General features: G+C 38.2%; 1 protein-coding gene across 2 annotated transcripts in view; it reads right to left on the bottom strand.

Moving 5' to 3' along the window:
• tprg1 (tumor protein p63 regulated 1) overlaps window positions 1–18,998 on the bottom strand; it is a 32,676-nt gene that overhangs the window by 10,410 nt on the left and 3,268 nt on the right. For both annotated transcript variants that reach the window (XM_056246339.1, XM_056246338.1), the window contains exon 4: window positions 14,059–14,235. In XM_056246339.1, the coding sequence (XP_056102314.1) occupies window positions 14,059–14,235 (177 nt within the window). The remainder of the gene's footprint in view (window positions 1–14,058; window positions 14,236–18,998) is intronic.

Genomic DNA, 18,998 nt, shown 5'->3' with positions numbered 1-18,998 from the left:
AGATTCAGGGCTCCAGACTAACTTTTCCACTGGTTGCACTGGTGCTACCAACTTTCTCAGTTGGTCGCACCAGCATATGATTTGGTCGCACCTTTTTTTTTTTTTTTTTGCTACATGCCATGGGATTAATCAATGCATGCTGATGAATAGTGGTTTTAATGGACCAAGGCTAGCAAAGGCTTTCTGGGTTGCAGCAGAAATACCTGTAATATATTAATTATCATTGCCAAATTTCAGGATTTTCATGGATTTTGGACAGTAATTTTAATGTGTAATTTTAAGCATTTAACATTTGAATTATATACAATCTATTTATTTACATTTGAATCATATTCTATCTATCTATCTATCTATCTATCTATCTATCTATCTATCTATCTATCTATCTATCTATCTATCTATCTATCTATCTATCTATCTATCTATCTATCTATCTATCTATCTATCTATCTGTCTATCTATCTGTCTATTATCATCTTTCTATCTTTTAAAAATCATTAAACATTCAAATGTATGCATTAAATTTTAAAAGATTAGAGTATTATAATAAACTGATAGATTTTTCGTTATCAAAGTTTATAGTTGTAACAAAAAGCAGAAATCTCACACTCCTTACCTTCTGCAATTTCCTTTTCCTCTGTCGAGTGATCATGAGAGTAATCGCTCGACAGAGGAAAATATAACCGCTGAAAAGACGTAGGAGGAGGAGGCTCTGTGTTTCGTGACTCGTGAGACAATTTTTATCATTTTTATATGCCTTAATTCGTGAATTCGTAATTGGCGCGTTTCACCATCAGTGTGCAATGCGCGTGACGTCTACGTTCGTCAATAAATAAACTGCACGTGTCTTGCGGAAGAACATTGTAGACGGAACTTCTCTCCGTTAATGTCTATGGCGAGTCACGCAGGCACTGGGCTACTCCGCACTTGAGTCGACCCCGGGATAAAATAGTCCGAATATAAACACTTATTATAGGCGTACCGTAGTGATTCAGAATAGGTCAAAAACACGGTTTGGAAAATGGATTCATGATGTAGCCTACTCGTTCATTTTGAACATAAGTTACGGACTGCAGCAGCTGATACAACGGCGTTCTGTTGCTCAAGCGTCCACTCGCACAAATGCGACCACATAACATTTTAACTCGCACATCCTCAAAAAATGGTCGCATATGCAACCAATTTGGTCGCAGTCTGGAACCCTGAGATTTATATACATAAATTGAAGTTTAAGTTATCAAACAGTCTGCGCTGCATGAATTATAAATTATATATATAGACTAATCCTTATTAAACCCACAAAACTTCTTTAGTCAAGAGCAGTGAGTAATTTTCTGTTCCCTTTGTTCTTTGATTAACTTTACTGACGGAACACTTTATTCGCTGCTGGCCCTTTAAGAGCAGCCGTTGCCGAGACGCGGATCTCTCACGCGCCTCATTCTCTCAAGCACAACTCTTTTTGTCCATCATAAGACTGCTCTTATGTTATGAAGATAATCGACAAAACGACATGTTGGCATAATTGTGTGTGTTATTGTTCGGCAGTGGCTCAGTGGTTCATGTGGGTTGTCTACAAACCGGAAGGTTGGTGGTTCAATCCTCGGTTCCACCTGACCAAGTGTCGAGGTGTCAATGAGCAAGACACCTAACCCCAGCTGCTCCCGACGAGCTGGATGGCGCCCTGCATGGCTGCCGTCGCACGTCGATGTATGAATGAGTGAGTGAATGGGTGAATGTGAGGCAAATTGTAAAGCGCTTTGGTGGCAATTGTGTCTGTGAAAGCACTATATAAATGCAGTCCTTTTACGATTTACCATTTACCATTCGTTCAAGCTCGAAAGAGAACTGTATTCTGGCATGTCTGTGCATGCGCATTATACTGGCGCGCGTTTTTCTGTGAGTCACATTCAGGACATTCACAGGCAGCGCGCTCTCTTTTGACTTCTTGTCGTGCAAAATGGTTTTAAGGCATTTGCACGAATAAGAGCGGGATCATGTAACACTAGTCAAAGGATGACAAAAAAGAAGAGATGCTGTGTTCATATAAAATCGCGGCATTTTGCGTTATATAATCGCATAGGTTTGACATCGCGATTACGATTGCGATTCGATTAATCGTGCAGCACTAGTTTTAGTGCTTGTCTGCGTGAGGTAATCGGAGCTGCTAACACACACAAGTTCTTGAAGCTCCGCCCTCTGTTGCCGGGAGCAGCAGCTCATTTGCATTTGAAGGGACACACACAAAACGACACGTTTTTTGCTCATCCTCAAAAAGGGACAATTTTAACATGCTGTAAAAAATAATCTGTGGGGTATTTTGAGCTAAAACTTCACATACACACTCTGGGGACATCAGAGACTTATTTTACATCTTGTGAAAAGGGGCATTATACCACCCTTTAAATTATATTAAGCCTTAAAGTTCTGCATAATTAGGGTGTGGCCACTTGAGTGACAGGTGGATTACCGCTGCTGTCACTACTAGCCGTTTATCTGCTGTCTGTTAGCCTCACCTCAGCTAATCCCGCCTCTTTGCCCATTTTCAGTTATCTGGGAGTGACACGCAGTGACATGCTGCCAAGATGTCGACGGCAGGCTACGCCCACTTTGGCCTTCAAAAATGCTCTTCTGAAACCTACGGGTGAGGTCACAGACACCACGTCCATAATTTTTTCAGTTTAACTTCTTTAAAATATTTAACTGAATTAATGCAGCATCCGTTTTTTCCCCCGTCAACCTTTGGCTAGCGTTACATTATATGACGACAGTCTTATTCATGCAAATTTTTTTAAACCATTCAAGCGCGATAAAACACAAAAGAGAACGTAGTGCTGTACTGGCGCGTCTGTGAATTTCCAGTCTGTGTGACTTATGCTGCATTCACGCCATGTCGTAATTACCGTAGTCTCTAGACGACAAGTGAAGTTATATTCAGAGCTGTTCACGTCCTCGGACTGGGAATTACTGGCGTTTTAATGGCACCACTAAATCTGCGGTGGTCAGGTGGTACAGTAGTCGCATGGTACACGTAGGAACTCTCAGACAATTCCCATCTTACAAGCTGCAATTACGAGCTCTACAAGGACATGAATGCTTTTAACAAGTTGAAATCACGTAATTGCAGTAATTACCACCAACACACACGACTCGTGCGCACAGAAAGCCACTTCAGACATCGCTTGAATGGACAAAAACACAAAATTATGTCAAAATGCCTGTTTTGTCGAGTATCCTTGCAAGCACAGTCTTAAATGAGTTAAATAAAGTCTTAAATAAACGTAAAGAGTAGTGAGAAAATGAGATGTGTGTCAGATCCGCATCATGAGCGGCAAGTATTAAAGTGACAGCAGCCCAATAAACCTGCTGCTGTTTGTCATTAAGCATCATCAAAGAACAAAGGAAAAAGAGAAAATCACTCAATGCTCTTGAATGAATAACATTTGTAGCTTTAATAAGGATTAATCTACATTTAATTTATAATTTATGCAGTGAAGACTGAAGTGTTTGATAACTATTCAATTTCTGTATATATCCTACCTGTTAGATCTACATACAAATCTTAAAGCATTATTTACAAGGTTACACGGGTTAAAAACAATGAAAAAAATTACTTTTTGTGCATTTTGACAGGGCAAGAAAAAATCTGAACTGGTCTGACTGGGCCAATAGAAAAAATTGAGCCCTGACATACTAAAGGGCACATGTATATGTGACATTTATTATAATGGGTTTATGTGAATATTGTTTTAACTTCACTTAAATTAAAAGTTTTTAGACTTTTTTAATAAATATTAAGCGTAGGGTCAGTTCTGGCAGGTCACGTTAAGCTCGCATCAGCTGAAACTCAGCTGATCCACGTCTACCTATAGGAATACGACTCCTATCACTGTAGTGTATACATACAGTATATAAGATCCTTCAGTATTATCAGCAGCGATCGCGTTTCTCAGGAGCTAATTACCCTCCTCCATCCCCAGCTCCTCCTCTCGTCAGTCAGTATGGCATTCTGATTCCCCTTGAATCAGAATAAATTCTCGATTATGTTGTACTTTAAAATCGTGAATTAATGATATCTATAATACATTCATGTTGGTTCTGTTCTGTTTACCCTAAGGGGGGTTATTGCTGCTCTCACTGCTCTTATCCATGCTAGGCTGCATGGATGTGCAGGGAGTTCTTGCCCAGAACAGAACCATCCTGCCAAATCACAAAAAAAATCGGCCCTGGTATTTTGGCCCAGACTGGCCCACAACATATGATCATAAACACCACCCATCTTTGCACGCCCTTGAATATGAATACCAACTCCTATTCCTTAAACCACTAATGCCATGTAATGAGTGAGTAGGAACGAGTGAGAGTTAACATATGAAATAAGTATAAAATTGTCATTTATTAATACAATTGAACAATATTCCACAGTGATGCATCCAAACAACAAGCTATAAGCTGCATTGGCATAGCAATACCAGTGTCTCTCACAGGATTTTTGGTAAAACTGAGGTGGGTGGACCTCTGTAGCCTGGCTGCGCCCTCCTACGCACTTCTGCTCAATTTCATTTTCCTTCAGTACTACGTCTGGGATTCTGCTGTAGACTTTGGTTTTCTCCGATCAATTTTTTGTAGGGCCAATCAGCGAACAGAGGGAGTGGCTGAGAACGATGACGTCGTGCGTTATTTTGAGTTGTAGTTCAGTAATGGCAGCGGAGAAAGATGCGAGCAAAGCCATTCGGTCCGTTGTAGCAACGCTGCCGAATATCAAGAAGTTAAATTCGGAGCAAGAACAATCTTTGCTTAGTTTTGTTTTGGCCATGATGTTGTGGCCCTCCTCCCCACGGGGTTCGACATACATCACGAGCAAACGTTAGCGATTGGTGGCAGATCCAGAGTGACTGTGCAGATCCAATAGTTTTAGACTTCAATAGAGTACCCGCCTACAAGGAAGTTAACGATTGTCAATGGAGCGGTGCCAGACTCTCTGTACAAATTAAATGTTCGAGAGTCTGGTAGAACCAGGCTAGGACCTCTGGCCTTCTAAGGGGGGTTCGTGGGCATGCTCCCCCATAAGAAAATGTTGTGCATTTTAATGTTAAATTCATCAATCTGGTGCACTTTGAGAGAAAAGCTCCAACCCATATTCAGTGTGCAAATTAAACAAAGAAAATTTCAAACCTCTTTTAGTAACAGTGTCCGTCTAAATTACACTACTACATACTAATAGTTATAATATTAATCCCATGACAGAAATAGCCATATATTGTAAAAACAAATGCACTGAAAAATAAAGGAAACTTTCATAATTAGTTTTGTACTGATTTCTTTACTTGAAAGAGATAAGCACATGATCTTTTATTTTGGCGGAAACTGCATCAAGCTTTTATTTTGGCGGAAAACATGGTTTACAAACGTGTCTCATTAAATTTAGTAAATTGTGGTAATCGTCAACTATGCAGATGTGGAAATAATGAGTAACTGGGTAATGGGTTCCCTACACTCATGACATAGTTGAAAGTAGTTCTGCTTACTGCGCAGGCTCTACACTATCTCATCTCTCTCCTGATCCTCCTCACTATCCTCATCTGCCACTGGAGCTGATTAAGGTCCTGCTGCTGCAGAAAACATATTTTGACACACTTTACAGCGTCTGCTCGAAGGGCCAGTATCTATTTTTCACGCTATTTCTCTTCACATTCCTTGCATTTCTTCTCCATCTCTCTGACTATGTTGACAGATACACACTTACACTGCACGCTCGCTCAGAGCCCAGAGAAGGTGGCGTTTAAAGATGTGATTGGGCCAGCCCAGTGTCCATCAAGAAAAGAACCAAGAAAAGAACACGCTGATCTACGCGTTTCATGGGCCGGTCTGTCAGAAAAAAAAAAAAAAAAAAACTAACTCTGACTTTTTTTTTACCAATGCATTACACCGGCACTAACCCAGCACCGCCAATTAAGCAAAAGAAAACAAAACGAATGGGCCGCCGATGTACGAGATTTATGGGCCATTAAGGAAAAAAAAAGAAGTATGAGATGTATCGGCCCAAAAAGCACATCGGCCCACCGGGCATTTGCCCGGTATGCCAGATTACCAGTCCAGGCCTGCCGCCAATCCTAATATCGTCGTATTTGACGTCGTCGTAGCTTTCAATTATACTGTAATGATAAATGGCTATAATTATTGGCTAAAATTGAGGAAAAAAAATCAGTAGCAGTATTGGTATCGATGATGCCTTTCATAAAAAGATGACATTAAACAAGTATTTAAAATATAGGCTACTGTCTTTGTTTCTTCTACATGTGAAATTATTACAATATAAAATTATATTAAAAACTTTAATGTTAGGTGCGATTAATTACAGAAAAATGTGTGATTAATTAATTTTTAATCGATTGACAGCACTAATATTGATTTATTTTTCATATTCACATTAAAGCAACTGTCACTCTTAATGTCAATAGTGTCAAAGTCCCTCCCCCAGAGGAAGACTTCCAAATTAAATTCCTTAAACTGCTTTTGTGTGAAAACAGCTTCATTCATTTTCACCATGTTTACATGTTTGTTTTGAAGTCTTACAAAAAAACAACAACTGTGGTTTATTTAGAGATTTTGGACACTTATGCAACAGTTGTGATTCATTATACTGTACACAACTACTCGTTGATTTCAAAGGTATCTGCAAATGGTGACAAGTAAATCTCTGAAAGTGATTCAGTGACATCAGGGCCCTTATATGATTGGCTTACCGGATACTCGTTCGGTTTATTGGAGAAATTTTCGAATGCCCTTTCATCCTTCAATGCTAGAATCTAGTCTATTGCAATACAAAAACACCAAAAAGAACCTTTATAGAAAAAAGCTTCAATCCTCATTACATCAGTGCCACTGAACGCCCAATTAGTTATTTTTGTGAAGTCACAAATGTTACTAGTTGCTATTAGCTTTAATAAGTAGCAATCTCACTGACAAGAACATAGCAGTCAATGGTAAATTGTTTTTACTATAATCATTTATCATAACCTCGAATGACACAAGAAGATACAATTATTCAAATAGCACAGCAAATAGCACAGTTGGTTTAATTTAGGATTGATGAGTTTAGTTTTTGAACAACTTCCAGATTGAAATGTCACCAATTGTAGAATGACTCAAAAATAAACACAACAAGAAACACACACACACACACTCAAATGTATTCTTAGTTAATCTCTGGTGCAGCGTCTTGAAATTCCTGTAGCGGTCGACTGCACTTATGTATGGCTGAGGACTGGTAAGTCAACACACTAGATGAATATCAGAGGTCTGCTACAGCTGTCAGGGCAAGTGGCTCACGGAGTGCCAGAGCCAACAAACAAATCCCCAGATTGCTCAATAGATCCCACGATTGAGCAGCACGGCCACTCACTGTGGTGGGCCATCCGTGAACCAGTCTTTTACTTGACATGATCGAAAAACAAAATTCATGCAACATATTTCAGAGCAAGAGAAAAAGGGCGAGAGGATGAAATAGGTGGGGCTTTATCCCAGTGACTAATTTCCTTCAGGAGGTGAAGATCAAGGAAAGTAAATGCCGAGAAATGATGCATCATAATGCTTCTGTTTTATATAGGCAATATCTTATTGCAATTAGGCATAAATCAGCGTTCTCCATATACTTTAAAACACCACAAGATTTAGAGATTTAGCGCTATGCTTCCAGTTCCTGAAAATGACAAATCAGACTAGAGTCTCTCAGGTCCAAACAGTGCTGACACATTATTATACATGAGCGCAGTGGACACAGTCAATACACTAAATGACCTGGCAAGCACTAGCATGTTGACACATAGTTAAGAAATGGTTAACAAATCCCTATGTAAACTTTAGCTAATCCTTCCCAGGAAGTCAATCACAATGAATGCTTCAATACAGTTCTGTTTGTGTAGTTTTTACCCCACCCAGTGCACTTAATGGAAACAGCTCAGATTGATTGCAAGGCATAGGAAATCTGCCAAATTAAAAAGCTTAAAGTAATTCAGAAGTTATATCGGCAATGTTGTTCTTAATCAGGTAATGTGCGCAAGGTGGTTTTGGTTACGGTGCAGTTGTGGGGGGATATGAACTGGATGAGGTTCATATGTGCACAGCTGGTCTAAATGTGTGAAATTGCCCCCTCTGCTGACAAAATGATTCATTATCAAGTGTCCAATAATGTGATGGGGTGGAATATATATATATATATATATATATATACACACACAGCAATTCAGTATTTAATTTAATTTGAAAGCTATATACAAAAATGAATAATTTTATTCAGCAAGGACGTAGCCGTACAGACATTTGTAACGTTGCAAAAGATTTCTATTTCAAATAAATCTTTTGAACTTTCTACTCAACAAGAACTACTTGAACAACAAGAAATCTTTCTTGAGCATCAAAGTTTATAGAACGACTTCATGTGACACTGAAGACTGGAGTAATGGCTGCTGAAAATTCAGCTTTGCCATCACAGGAATAAGTTACATTTTAAAGTATATTAACATTGAAAACTAGTTGTTCTCTACGTCTTCTCTGTGGAAATATAAGGTTATCGCTTTGCCTATCCAAGTTTTGTAATGACAATCTTCATGCTTAGTTGCATATTTCATTATCAGTATGTTTTCATTTGACAGAAAGCTGAAAATTGCCTCCAAGTCTGACACATTTTGATGTTTCATAAACATCCTCTTTACACTTGAAATGCTGGATATATTTTTAAAGCAACGTTCCATAAAAATGTTTTTAAAAAAAGGCTCTTGTCAGCACGAGCTACCAAGGACACATGAGTGATGTGCAGGGTAGATGGGTAATTACCTTGTCTAGACAGTCTGGGTGAAAAGCACTTTTTGAAAACACTGCACACTTCTTCGTCCAGCCACATTGAATGAACTCTCTTTGCACCACACTTGGGCTAAGACTTATTCAAAACCACCATGAACCATTCTCCCTGCAGTTAAGGGAAGGTATCAGTGGCCTACAGACATCTGGAGTAAACCCTTGCTATAACCCATGATAGAACTTGGTCATGGTGGAGCCACTGCATTTTTTTGGGCTGCACTGTAAATAAATCTGATTATCATAAAAAAAAAATACTGGACTGTATGAATATCCATCCAGTGCTCTTTCTTAAGAGGTGTATTGTCTTAGAAGCTTAGAAATTAAAAACAGAAAGGGTAGAGAATCTCAAAAAGAATTGCTTGTCTCTCTTATTCTCAGTAAAGGCAGTAGTCCAATCATTTATCACTGTAATGACTCATGGCAAAAGCCCACACATAATCAGCACACCTTTTCCCCACATGTCCTGCACTGATTGTTGGAAATCTGATGGCTTGAAGGCTTTATGTATGACTGAATGTTTTCGACAGAGCTGAGAATATAGGAATGCACATTCAAATTCTGGCTGATACAGTTAATTATTTTCATGTTATTAATTACATTCTATACTACTTTGAAAAAAAAAAAAAAAAAAAATACTATACATTAAATTAAAATCAATAGTTTTAAACTCTACAGCTGAATTTAGGCATCACAACATTACTTACAATATGAAAAATGGATATTCATATTGAGATCTTCTAAAACATTATGCAGTACATAAAAATGCTCCTAGAGATGACAATAAATGTAACCTAAATGTGAAAACAGGTGGACATAAATATACAATATTGGCAGATATACACTACCATTTAAAAGTTTGGGGTCATTATGATTTTTTAAAGTAATGAATCCTTTTATTCAGCAAGGATACAATAAATTGATCAGAAGTGACAGTAAAGAAATTTGTAATGTGACAAAAAAAATCTGTCATATAAATGCTGTTCTTTTGAACTTTCTATTAATCAAAGAATCCTAAGAAGAAAAAAACTATCACAGTTTACATTAATAATAATAATAAATGTTTCTAAAGCAACAAATCAGCATATAAGAATGATTTGTGAAGGATCATGTGACACTGAAGACTGGAGTAATGATGCTGAAAATTCAGCTATTGCCATCACAGGAATAAATTACATTTTGAAATATGTTACAAACAGCTGTTTTAAAGCTGCAGTCCGTAGCTTTTTTTGGGTTAAAAATTATCCAAAATACATATTTGAGAAAATACACAGCCAGCCAGTGTTCAAAACTATCTGCTTGCCTTAGCTAGATTCAAAGCGGTAAGCTTGTAATAATGTTTTTAATTCCAGTGGTACTGGTGGATTTCTGCGGGAGATTCGAGCATGTCTTTGCTTCATTACGTCACATCAGTACACACACATCTGCACACACACATCTGTACACATAAAGAAGGAGTCTCGGCTAGTAGGCTATGTTGTGTGTGAGGATGTTGGAGGTGGAGATTTATAGCCTTTTCTCACAGCACTTGATATAATTAAACTTATCAATTTGATGGCGGATCCAGAAAGGTTCAAACAACAATCACCAGTGACAACAGATTCACCGGTTGTAAAATGCAAAAGACTTTGTTCGGACTTCGGAGTGGCTACAGAAAAAAAGAGACTGCAACCGGACCCATGCGAAAACAAGGATAATATCGGAATGACATTACATGTAATCACGCAATGCTGACGTTATTAACATTAACAATTTGAGAACAAAGTATAATTTGCACGGTTTTGCGTGATATGATAAGCGATTGTTAGATTTAATCAGCGCGATTTACTGCAATGTCAGAACCAGAACAAAAGTGGATGTTTCTTACTTGTTCAGATGACATTTTCCGGTGTAAATTCTTATGTTGGTCATACTTTCAAAAAGAATAATCTGTGATTCTGAATGCCAGTATCCACACCGGCGTAGTGACTGACAGCCTCACACTCTCCTCAAACATTGTGTTCATCCGCGCTGTGCCGTGTCAAAGTACAACTCATGTAAAGTTGATAATTCTGCGAATAACTGCAATTGCAGATTTCAAACAGAGATGGCGATAAAGAGGAAAAACTGCGGACTGCAGCTTTAAATTTTAATATTTCACAAAACTTTTGAATGGTAGTGTATCTAATCTTGACTGATACTGATAAATTAATAAAGAACACTTATCCGTATCGGTAACAAAATAGTAATATATTCCATTAATATACCCATAGTGGTAGCAGAAAATAAGTCAGATGATACAAAACCCATGGGGTCCTGATCACCCTGTCAGGGATATTACAATAATATTCAGCTGATACTTTGATAAACTAATGACCAAAAAATCCCCAAGTGTCAACATCCAATTGCTCAAAGCAACACAAACACAGTTGCACAAAAACTCACACACTAAGGGTGTGTTGAGGGTGTGTTTGGTTAAACTTAAACAGACTCTGGTGACATTGCTCTGTTAGTGCGGTACATTTGAATAAGTTTGAAACCTGGTGCATACCAAACAAGCGTACCGAGACCACTGAAAAGGGTCAGCTTCCAAAAGAAAAGGTGCGGTTTGACTGAAATACAAATGCAACAGACCAATGACATCTAAACGAACCAAAAACAGGATGTGATGTCACAATATGCGACCCTAAAAAGGACAGAATACCTGCACTGCAACCAAAATCATAATATTCCCTCAAATGTAGTACCTACTCAGACAGTTTGCGATTTCGGACAGTTTTTCTCATCATAGGAGCTACGTTACCCATTACAGTTTGGTAGTTTTGACTCCTTTACACATTTTCTAAGCTCTTCACAAGCTCTCAGCTGGTAAAAATACCATATGTACGCACTTACAACTAGCGCATTTAGCCCAGAATACAGTATTGGTTTAGAACGTTCGTTAAGTTCCGTCTCAAAATACATGTCATAAAAGCTGTATCTTTTTGTTTTGTGTCTTTAAGTTCGGTCTTAAAAATGACACTGTGAACACTAAGTGAACCAACGTTAAATGTATCATTTTCTTTGACCAAAAGAACCAGAAAATTGAACTACAAGTGTGAACACACCTTAAGTTTCCTTAGAATGCACAAATGCATGCAACCATATTGTGATGTGGGGCATCACAATTTGCTGTATACATGATTTATTCCATTCACTCAATATTCACTAATTCATCGGACTGATGCTGGACAGTGGTGTTAGGTAATTACTGAGGTTTACCTTTTTGAGTTTGTTAGCATTCTGCTGTCCCACTACTGTACTGTAAATGGGGTTCTGTACAAAAACAGCTAACAGGTGACTGACAATAACAGAATAAACGACTCATCAACTGGAGTGATTAAAGCTGAAGAGACAAAAGAAATGTAGTTGAAATGACAGCCTGGATATCAATAAGAATAATATTTAAGTGGTGTGTTGTGAGTAAAAAGGAGAACATGAGTGGAGAACTGCATGCACAGTTGTTTAAAAGAAACAACTGACAGCTTGAGCATGAGATTAAGTTTGCGAAAAGACAAAATAATGAGGGAGATGGAAAGAAATTATTAAGCAAAAATGGAAGGAAAAGGAAAAAGGAAGAGAGTGGCTTTAAAGCTTGCCTTTCTCCTCCATCACTCTAGGGTGGTTTTCAGTGGCGTTTTATTTATAATTGAATGTAATGTGGGGAGATAAAGTCAGCCCAATACGGCCTGCCTCTCCTAAGCACTTCATGCCACATTACGTTTTATTCATCAAATTAGTTTTACTTGGGTTGGTGTCCCCTGAGCCAGCTTTAAAAGGTTTGGATGAAAGGACTACATTAATTTCTACCACTAATCGGTTACACAAGAGCTGTACTGACAGCTCTCCCCTCCCTGCGTTATAAAGTCCTCCTTACATCCCATTTCTATTCACATAATCCCTCCACACAAAAATTAAGAGAAGAAAAGAGGCTCTGGCCTCCTTCCCCTCTGATAGCATTTGTCAAATCCTGCTGCATTGTGGGTATTATCACCCTGTAAAAACTGCTAATACGGTTAAGAAAAATGACTCATGGTCTCAGATTTTCCTCATTTGTCTGTTTAAGGCTTTATGGAGGATGGAGAAATCTACAGAAATGAATGAGAGTCAAAAGCCATTGGCTTAAATATTCACAAACATACAAAGTGCTTTAATGTGAGAATATTACAGGTTACTGATGCCAGTTGGAACACCTGGGTACTCCAGTGGCAACTCAGTTATGAGTCTTATGAAAAAAGATATGTTACTGACATAAATCCAATAACTTATTCAGTAATTAATTAATTTTGATGTGCAATAACAGTATATAACAAAAAATATAATATAAATCAATTTAGCATTTTCTACAGTAATAAATAAAAATAAAAAAATACATTAAAAACAGTAATATTGTGAAATGTTATTACAATTTAAAATATAAAATGTTTAGAATTATTTAATGAATAGAAAGTAAACGAACAGCATTTATTTGATTATATTTATTTATTTATGTAACAATGCAAAAGTTAATTTAATGCATCTTTGAAAAAAAAAAAATATATCTTACTGACCCCAAACCTTTTGAACAGTAGTGTGTCTCCTATTCATATAACTTTTCGATAACCAACTATTTTCAACCAGGTGTCCAGCTACTATTAAGACCACCAAGCAGTTAAAGTAACACTGGCTTCTCTTTACTTGCAGTTATCACATCCACAATGTCCTTACTGAAGCAGAACAGGAGTCCATCTCTCATTCTCGACAAGCCCTGCAAGTTTGTCATCTACATATGGAGCACCTCTCTTAGTGCTCTATCTCTCCCCAGACTTTCCTCTTATCATGCAATTAAGCATGACATGCAAAAGGTGGGGAGGAATTTACAACTGATTAACAGAACTGGCAATAAGCCAGTGTGGAAGATGTTTCTTAGAAAAAGACCTTCTGAGGGTTCTTGAATGTACAAGGCTTCATTACACATGGCAACCGGTGGCACAATAACAATCAGTGGAGCATAGATCATTTTCCATGCTTGTATTTTTGGTTCTGACGGTCACAGTTGACAGAAACTATGAAAATCAATTGTACGGTTAAAAGTTGAGGAACTGCTGGCAAATGAAGAACGTTCAGAAACTTTTTGTTGCATTAGGGAGATGTGACCTTTTCAACAAGGAATGAACTGATACTGAAGAAGGAAAGGGTGTTACTCACTTCAGGAGGGAATTTGGTGGAAAGCAGAAGGTACCATGGCTGATGCGGTCGATGAAGTTGAGTGGAATCTTCTGGATCTGCTCACAGTGAAGCATGATGAAGTCATACTTGCAGACGAGAAGGGTGTTCTCTGTGATGAGCACCAAACGCTCTTTCTCATTGTTCCAATGATCGATCCTACACAGGAAAAGGGAGAGAGCATTAAACATATGGGTATTACTTGTAACGATGCACAATAATACAATTCTGGCCAATGTCAGAACCAAAGCCTTGTGGGCAGTACTCTGATATATGATGCAGTAGCACCTTGAACAATACTCAACTTCATAAGCAGTTGCTACTTTTCTGCTACTGTTGCTTTTGACTACTTTGACAACACTGAGATGACGTGCTAGTGCTCTGCTGCTTCACCCGGAAATATGTCTCAGCAGTATGTCTGTGGCAGTCTGGCAGGAACTTCACAGTGCTTAATCGTTTACAGCATCTTTAATTAACATGAGTTTAATTATTTGAAACATGTTAGCATGGGTCCCCTACTGGGCCCGACTGCAGACCTCTGCTGTGTTGCATACAGTACATCAATGTAACTACACCAGCAACAGCCTACATTCCCATAAATCTGTCGTTCCCAATCCTTCCACAGCTTTGATCAAGCACATAAGGATTCTAAAACAAGTTCTTGGACATATGTTAATTTAGAGTTTGACAGATTAGTTTGGCACATGTAGATGAGTGAATCTTGTCACAGTATTGTTTCTATACCAGTTATTCTAAATGGCTTTTCCATGCCAAGTATGTTATGTAGAAAATATTTACTTTGTATTAAACTGACAGTGTATCTTTTATTCTACCCAATATAAGAGTACAGTTCAAGGCAGAATACTGTCTTTAAAAACATGGCTACAATGAAATCAAGCATTCTTGATTCACTGTCAGAAGTAATGTGATTTCTTTTTTTACAAAAATATGCAAATGTGATTATATGCTTTTGGTTCTCACTGTTAAAATCTATGGTTGCCAATATAATGCATTTTTTATTTCAAATGTTCCATAGACCCCCTAGCATTTCCCCGGACCTCAATTTAAAAACCCATTGAAGCCCTTAATATTTTTATTTTTTTTATTTTGTATTTTATATTTTAAGCTGCAGTAGTCTGTTTGACTACTTTATACCTACAGCATTTAGTAAGAAAAAGAGACCAAACTATTTTATTTTAAGTTCATCCACACAAAATTTTCTATAATCATGTGGGTTTCAATTATGTAGGCCTACATATTCTAAAAGCTACAAAATATCTGCAATTGCCTTTGGCATTCTTCTTAAAATATGTATGCCCACATTTTTAGATCCCAGATGTTATGTCAAAACAAAGATATGTGCTTGGAAAATGCATAACTAATGCATAAGCTACTTTTTATATCATGAATTACTTTTTTTTTTCAAAACACCAAATCTCATTTCTTTTGTCAGAGCTTTCGCCCCAATTAGCGAGTGAAAAGTGCATGTATGGAAAGCTTCTGCCCATGAGACAAAGACAGCGAGAGGCTGTGCATGTTCTTGATTTCTTAAAACTTTCTCTCAGCAAGGAATTGTGAAACTTACTCAGTGATGACAAGGTAAAAACACACAAGACTTGTATCCAGATGTGTAAACTTCTATGTGAATGTATTTTCTCTTACTCACAACATCAGATCTGGACAGTGACAGAAACAGCACATGAGAATCTTACTAAAATACAGGGCCTTTATGCACCCTGGTGTCTTATTTAGGTATACTTTTTTCTTGTTTAGTTCTGACAAGGCAAATGGAATAATTTCACCTTGGCTGAGTATGTGGGTCTGGGGACGTAATAGGTGTGAAAGACCACAAACATTTACACACCACATAGACACACACACTAACAGGACCTCTGGCTCTCAGCGGTGCCCCAGGGCCTTTGGATGTAATACTGCAAGCATAATGTAAGAGTTCCCCTCGATGTCACAAGACTTGTTAAACTCTACAGTCTTCCTTTACCCCTAAATTACAGGGCTCCAGACTGCGACCAAATGGTCGGATTTTGCGGAAAAAAAAATTCCTGCCTGGTTCCACCATCACGTTTCCCAACTGAGATGTGCTATTTCTGTTGCATATGAGAAATATCAAACGGCAAATGAAACAAAAGTGGAACGAAACCGTACTACTCGTTTGAGCTGCGCAGTGTGGACCGTTTATCAGCTCGTAGCAATAACAGACACGCTGTCGCGCTGTCGCTGTCGCGTGTCTGTTATTGCTACGAGCTGATAAACGGTCCACACTGCGCAGCTCAAACGAGTAGTACGGTTTCGTTCCACTTTTGTTCCACTGATAAACGGCATTATTACACAGCGCTGAGAGATCCAGCGAGAAAGCGTTGGAATTCACAGCAGAATTAACAACATCACAGCGAGATCTTGTAGGAAGCATTCAAATTCACAGATATCAGATCAAACATCGCTGACGTGGAAACCAGGAGAAACATTGTGCCATGAATGAACAAGTATAGAAGGCTTTCCAGTCCACAAATCACCAACATTCACCAAAGATTTAATGTAGTAATGCTAACTGTAACCATGGTATTGTGGCAGAAATAGTTAGAAATAAATGTTTTTTTTTTTTTTACATTATTCATCTCAGGGTCTCTTGAGAGTGAAATTCAAGCACTTTTCAAGGGCTTTAAAGTGCTTCACACTATTACAGAACTTCAAAGCTCTAAATATTATCCAATTTAAATGTTATTATTAATGTGATGATTTGTAAAACTAAAAGATGTAAGAAAACCATGGGCCCTATCATACACTCGGCGCAATGGAGCGCCAGGCACGACCCGAGTATTTTTTGCTAGTTTCAGCCCGACGTCAACTTGACAAGTTATTTGAATAAGATACGCCCACTCATTGTACGCGCAGACACCAGGGTAAACTTGAAAACATCATGTAGACAACAAGACGCTGTGTTCTGAAGTGCGAATCAAAAGCGACCTTTTTTCACTGCCCAGGGAGGAGCATTTGAAGACTAAGTGGCTACAGTTCATATATACAACTATACCACACAAGTATAGGCCGAACCTTGTGCTGTGTTCGCGTCATTTTAATGACGATTGCTTTACAAACATAAATGCTTTCAAGTGTGGATTCGCGAGCCGGTTTATACTGAAGGAAGGTTCAGTACCAATTTTATTTGCATCAGCTTCCTCCTCCGAATCACAACCTGTAAGTATTATTGATAATTGTTGCTTTTATGTGTTTTGTAGCATGCTCAATAAGTATTTGTGTGTGTTGTGTAAGTTATGTTTAGCTTCTAGGTCTCCAATGTAAAAAAAAAAAAAAATATGTGAAATGTATGTCGTTGTTATTGGAGTTGTCATAAAGAATAGAGCAATACCTTGTAATACTGCAGTGCTTTATCAATATGTTTATGCGTTGGGCTAACGCAAACAATAACTGATTGGATCATCTGACCAATCACCGCAGATTAGCGTCACGCAAAGGAGGGGTTTGGAAAAATGAGTCGTTGAACGAATCATTTGGTAGTCGGTGAGCAAATCCGGTAAAAATAAATGCATATTATAAGACAAAAGTGTTTTTTGTCATTGCATGCATGTAAAACTGTTGTTGGGGACTACCAAAACAATATTAGGAACATTTTAAATGCCATAATAGGTGCCCTTTAAATAGCAAATGCATTTGCGCCCATTTGTGCGCCCATGGGCGTGCTGGTCTGAAAACGAGGTGTGTTCAGGGCAGGCACAATGATGGCACATTGCTATTTCGAGGCAACTGAAATAGACTGTGCCATTGACCAACTGAAACCTGGTCTAAAGTCAATGGCGCAATATTTTTTTTTTTGTTATTTAAAGAGCTTGTTAGTAATGTGCGCCTTTAGGCGGGTCCACAACGCACGTACATCCAACACTTGCGCAGCATCACACAAACATGCCAAATATTAAAAATGAAAGGATTACAATGTAAAAGATTATTATTGTGTAAATAAATATATGATGGAATCCGGCTTGTCCCGTAGATGGTCTGCTCGCACTCTTTAACCTCGCGCACGAGCAGATTCGTTTGCTCTCTGGAGACGCGTTGAGTCTTTCCACTATCAAATAGCGAATCCGCCATGGTGCGAGCGCAACTGGCATTTAAAGGGAATGGGAGATGAGACTCTGATTGGTTTATTGCACGTAAAGCCCAAAACACACCCATTTACTCATTAAGAGAATAGGGACAACCCTTTTAGACCATGCGCCTGGCGTGCCGGCCATTTTTCCTGTCTAGCAAAAGTGGATTTCAGTGCGCTTGCACAGTGCGCTTTAGACCATGCGCTTAGATCGTTAAAATAGGGCCCTAACACTTAGTGGCAGAGAAACACCTTTATTTTTACAAATACATGAAATTACTACTATAACCAGTAGATGGTGGCAAAGGAGCACTTATTGACTTGTTGGGGGGGGGGTCTTATTAGGATTTTGCAAGTTACCTTTGTTAATAAGTTAATTTTATCTGCATCTCAATTCAAGCTCAGTGCTTTACTGTTGAATTTCCAATAAACAAACGTGTAATAGTATTATTAGTAACTGTACTTATTAATGCAAAACAGTAATAATTTTATGATTGAATTAACTAATTACTATACCAAATCAGGTGCCGGCGCCACCATCTGTAGAACTGCTACTGCTCCCAAATTTTAGTCTGGAGCCCTAAATTACTGCTAGGTTTTCAAAGAGTTGGACGACTGTTCACATACAGTAGAAGGCTTTGTGATTACGTATTGTTGCATTTTTGTATTGCGATATATTGTGGCACGATATATTGTTACACCCCTACATGGTACTGTACATTTTTGTATGAGCTTATTTTACATTTATTTTAAATTATGCACATAATGTGAGGGCATGCACAGGGCAAGATAATGCATTTAA

The sequence above is a fragment of the Rhinichthys klamathensis genome, unplaced genomic scaffold (assembly GCF_029890125.1).
Source record: "Rhinichthys klamathensis goyatoka isolate OS25496 unplaced genomic scaffold, OSU_Roscu_1.1 h1tg000036l_1, whole genome shotgun sequence".
NCBI lineage: Eukaryota > Metazoa > Chordata > Actinopteri > Cypriniformes > Leuciscidae > Rhinichthys > Rhinichthys klamathensis.
This window is presented reverse-complemented; position numbering and strand designations above follow the sequence as displayed.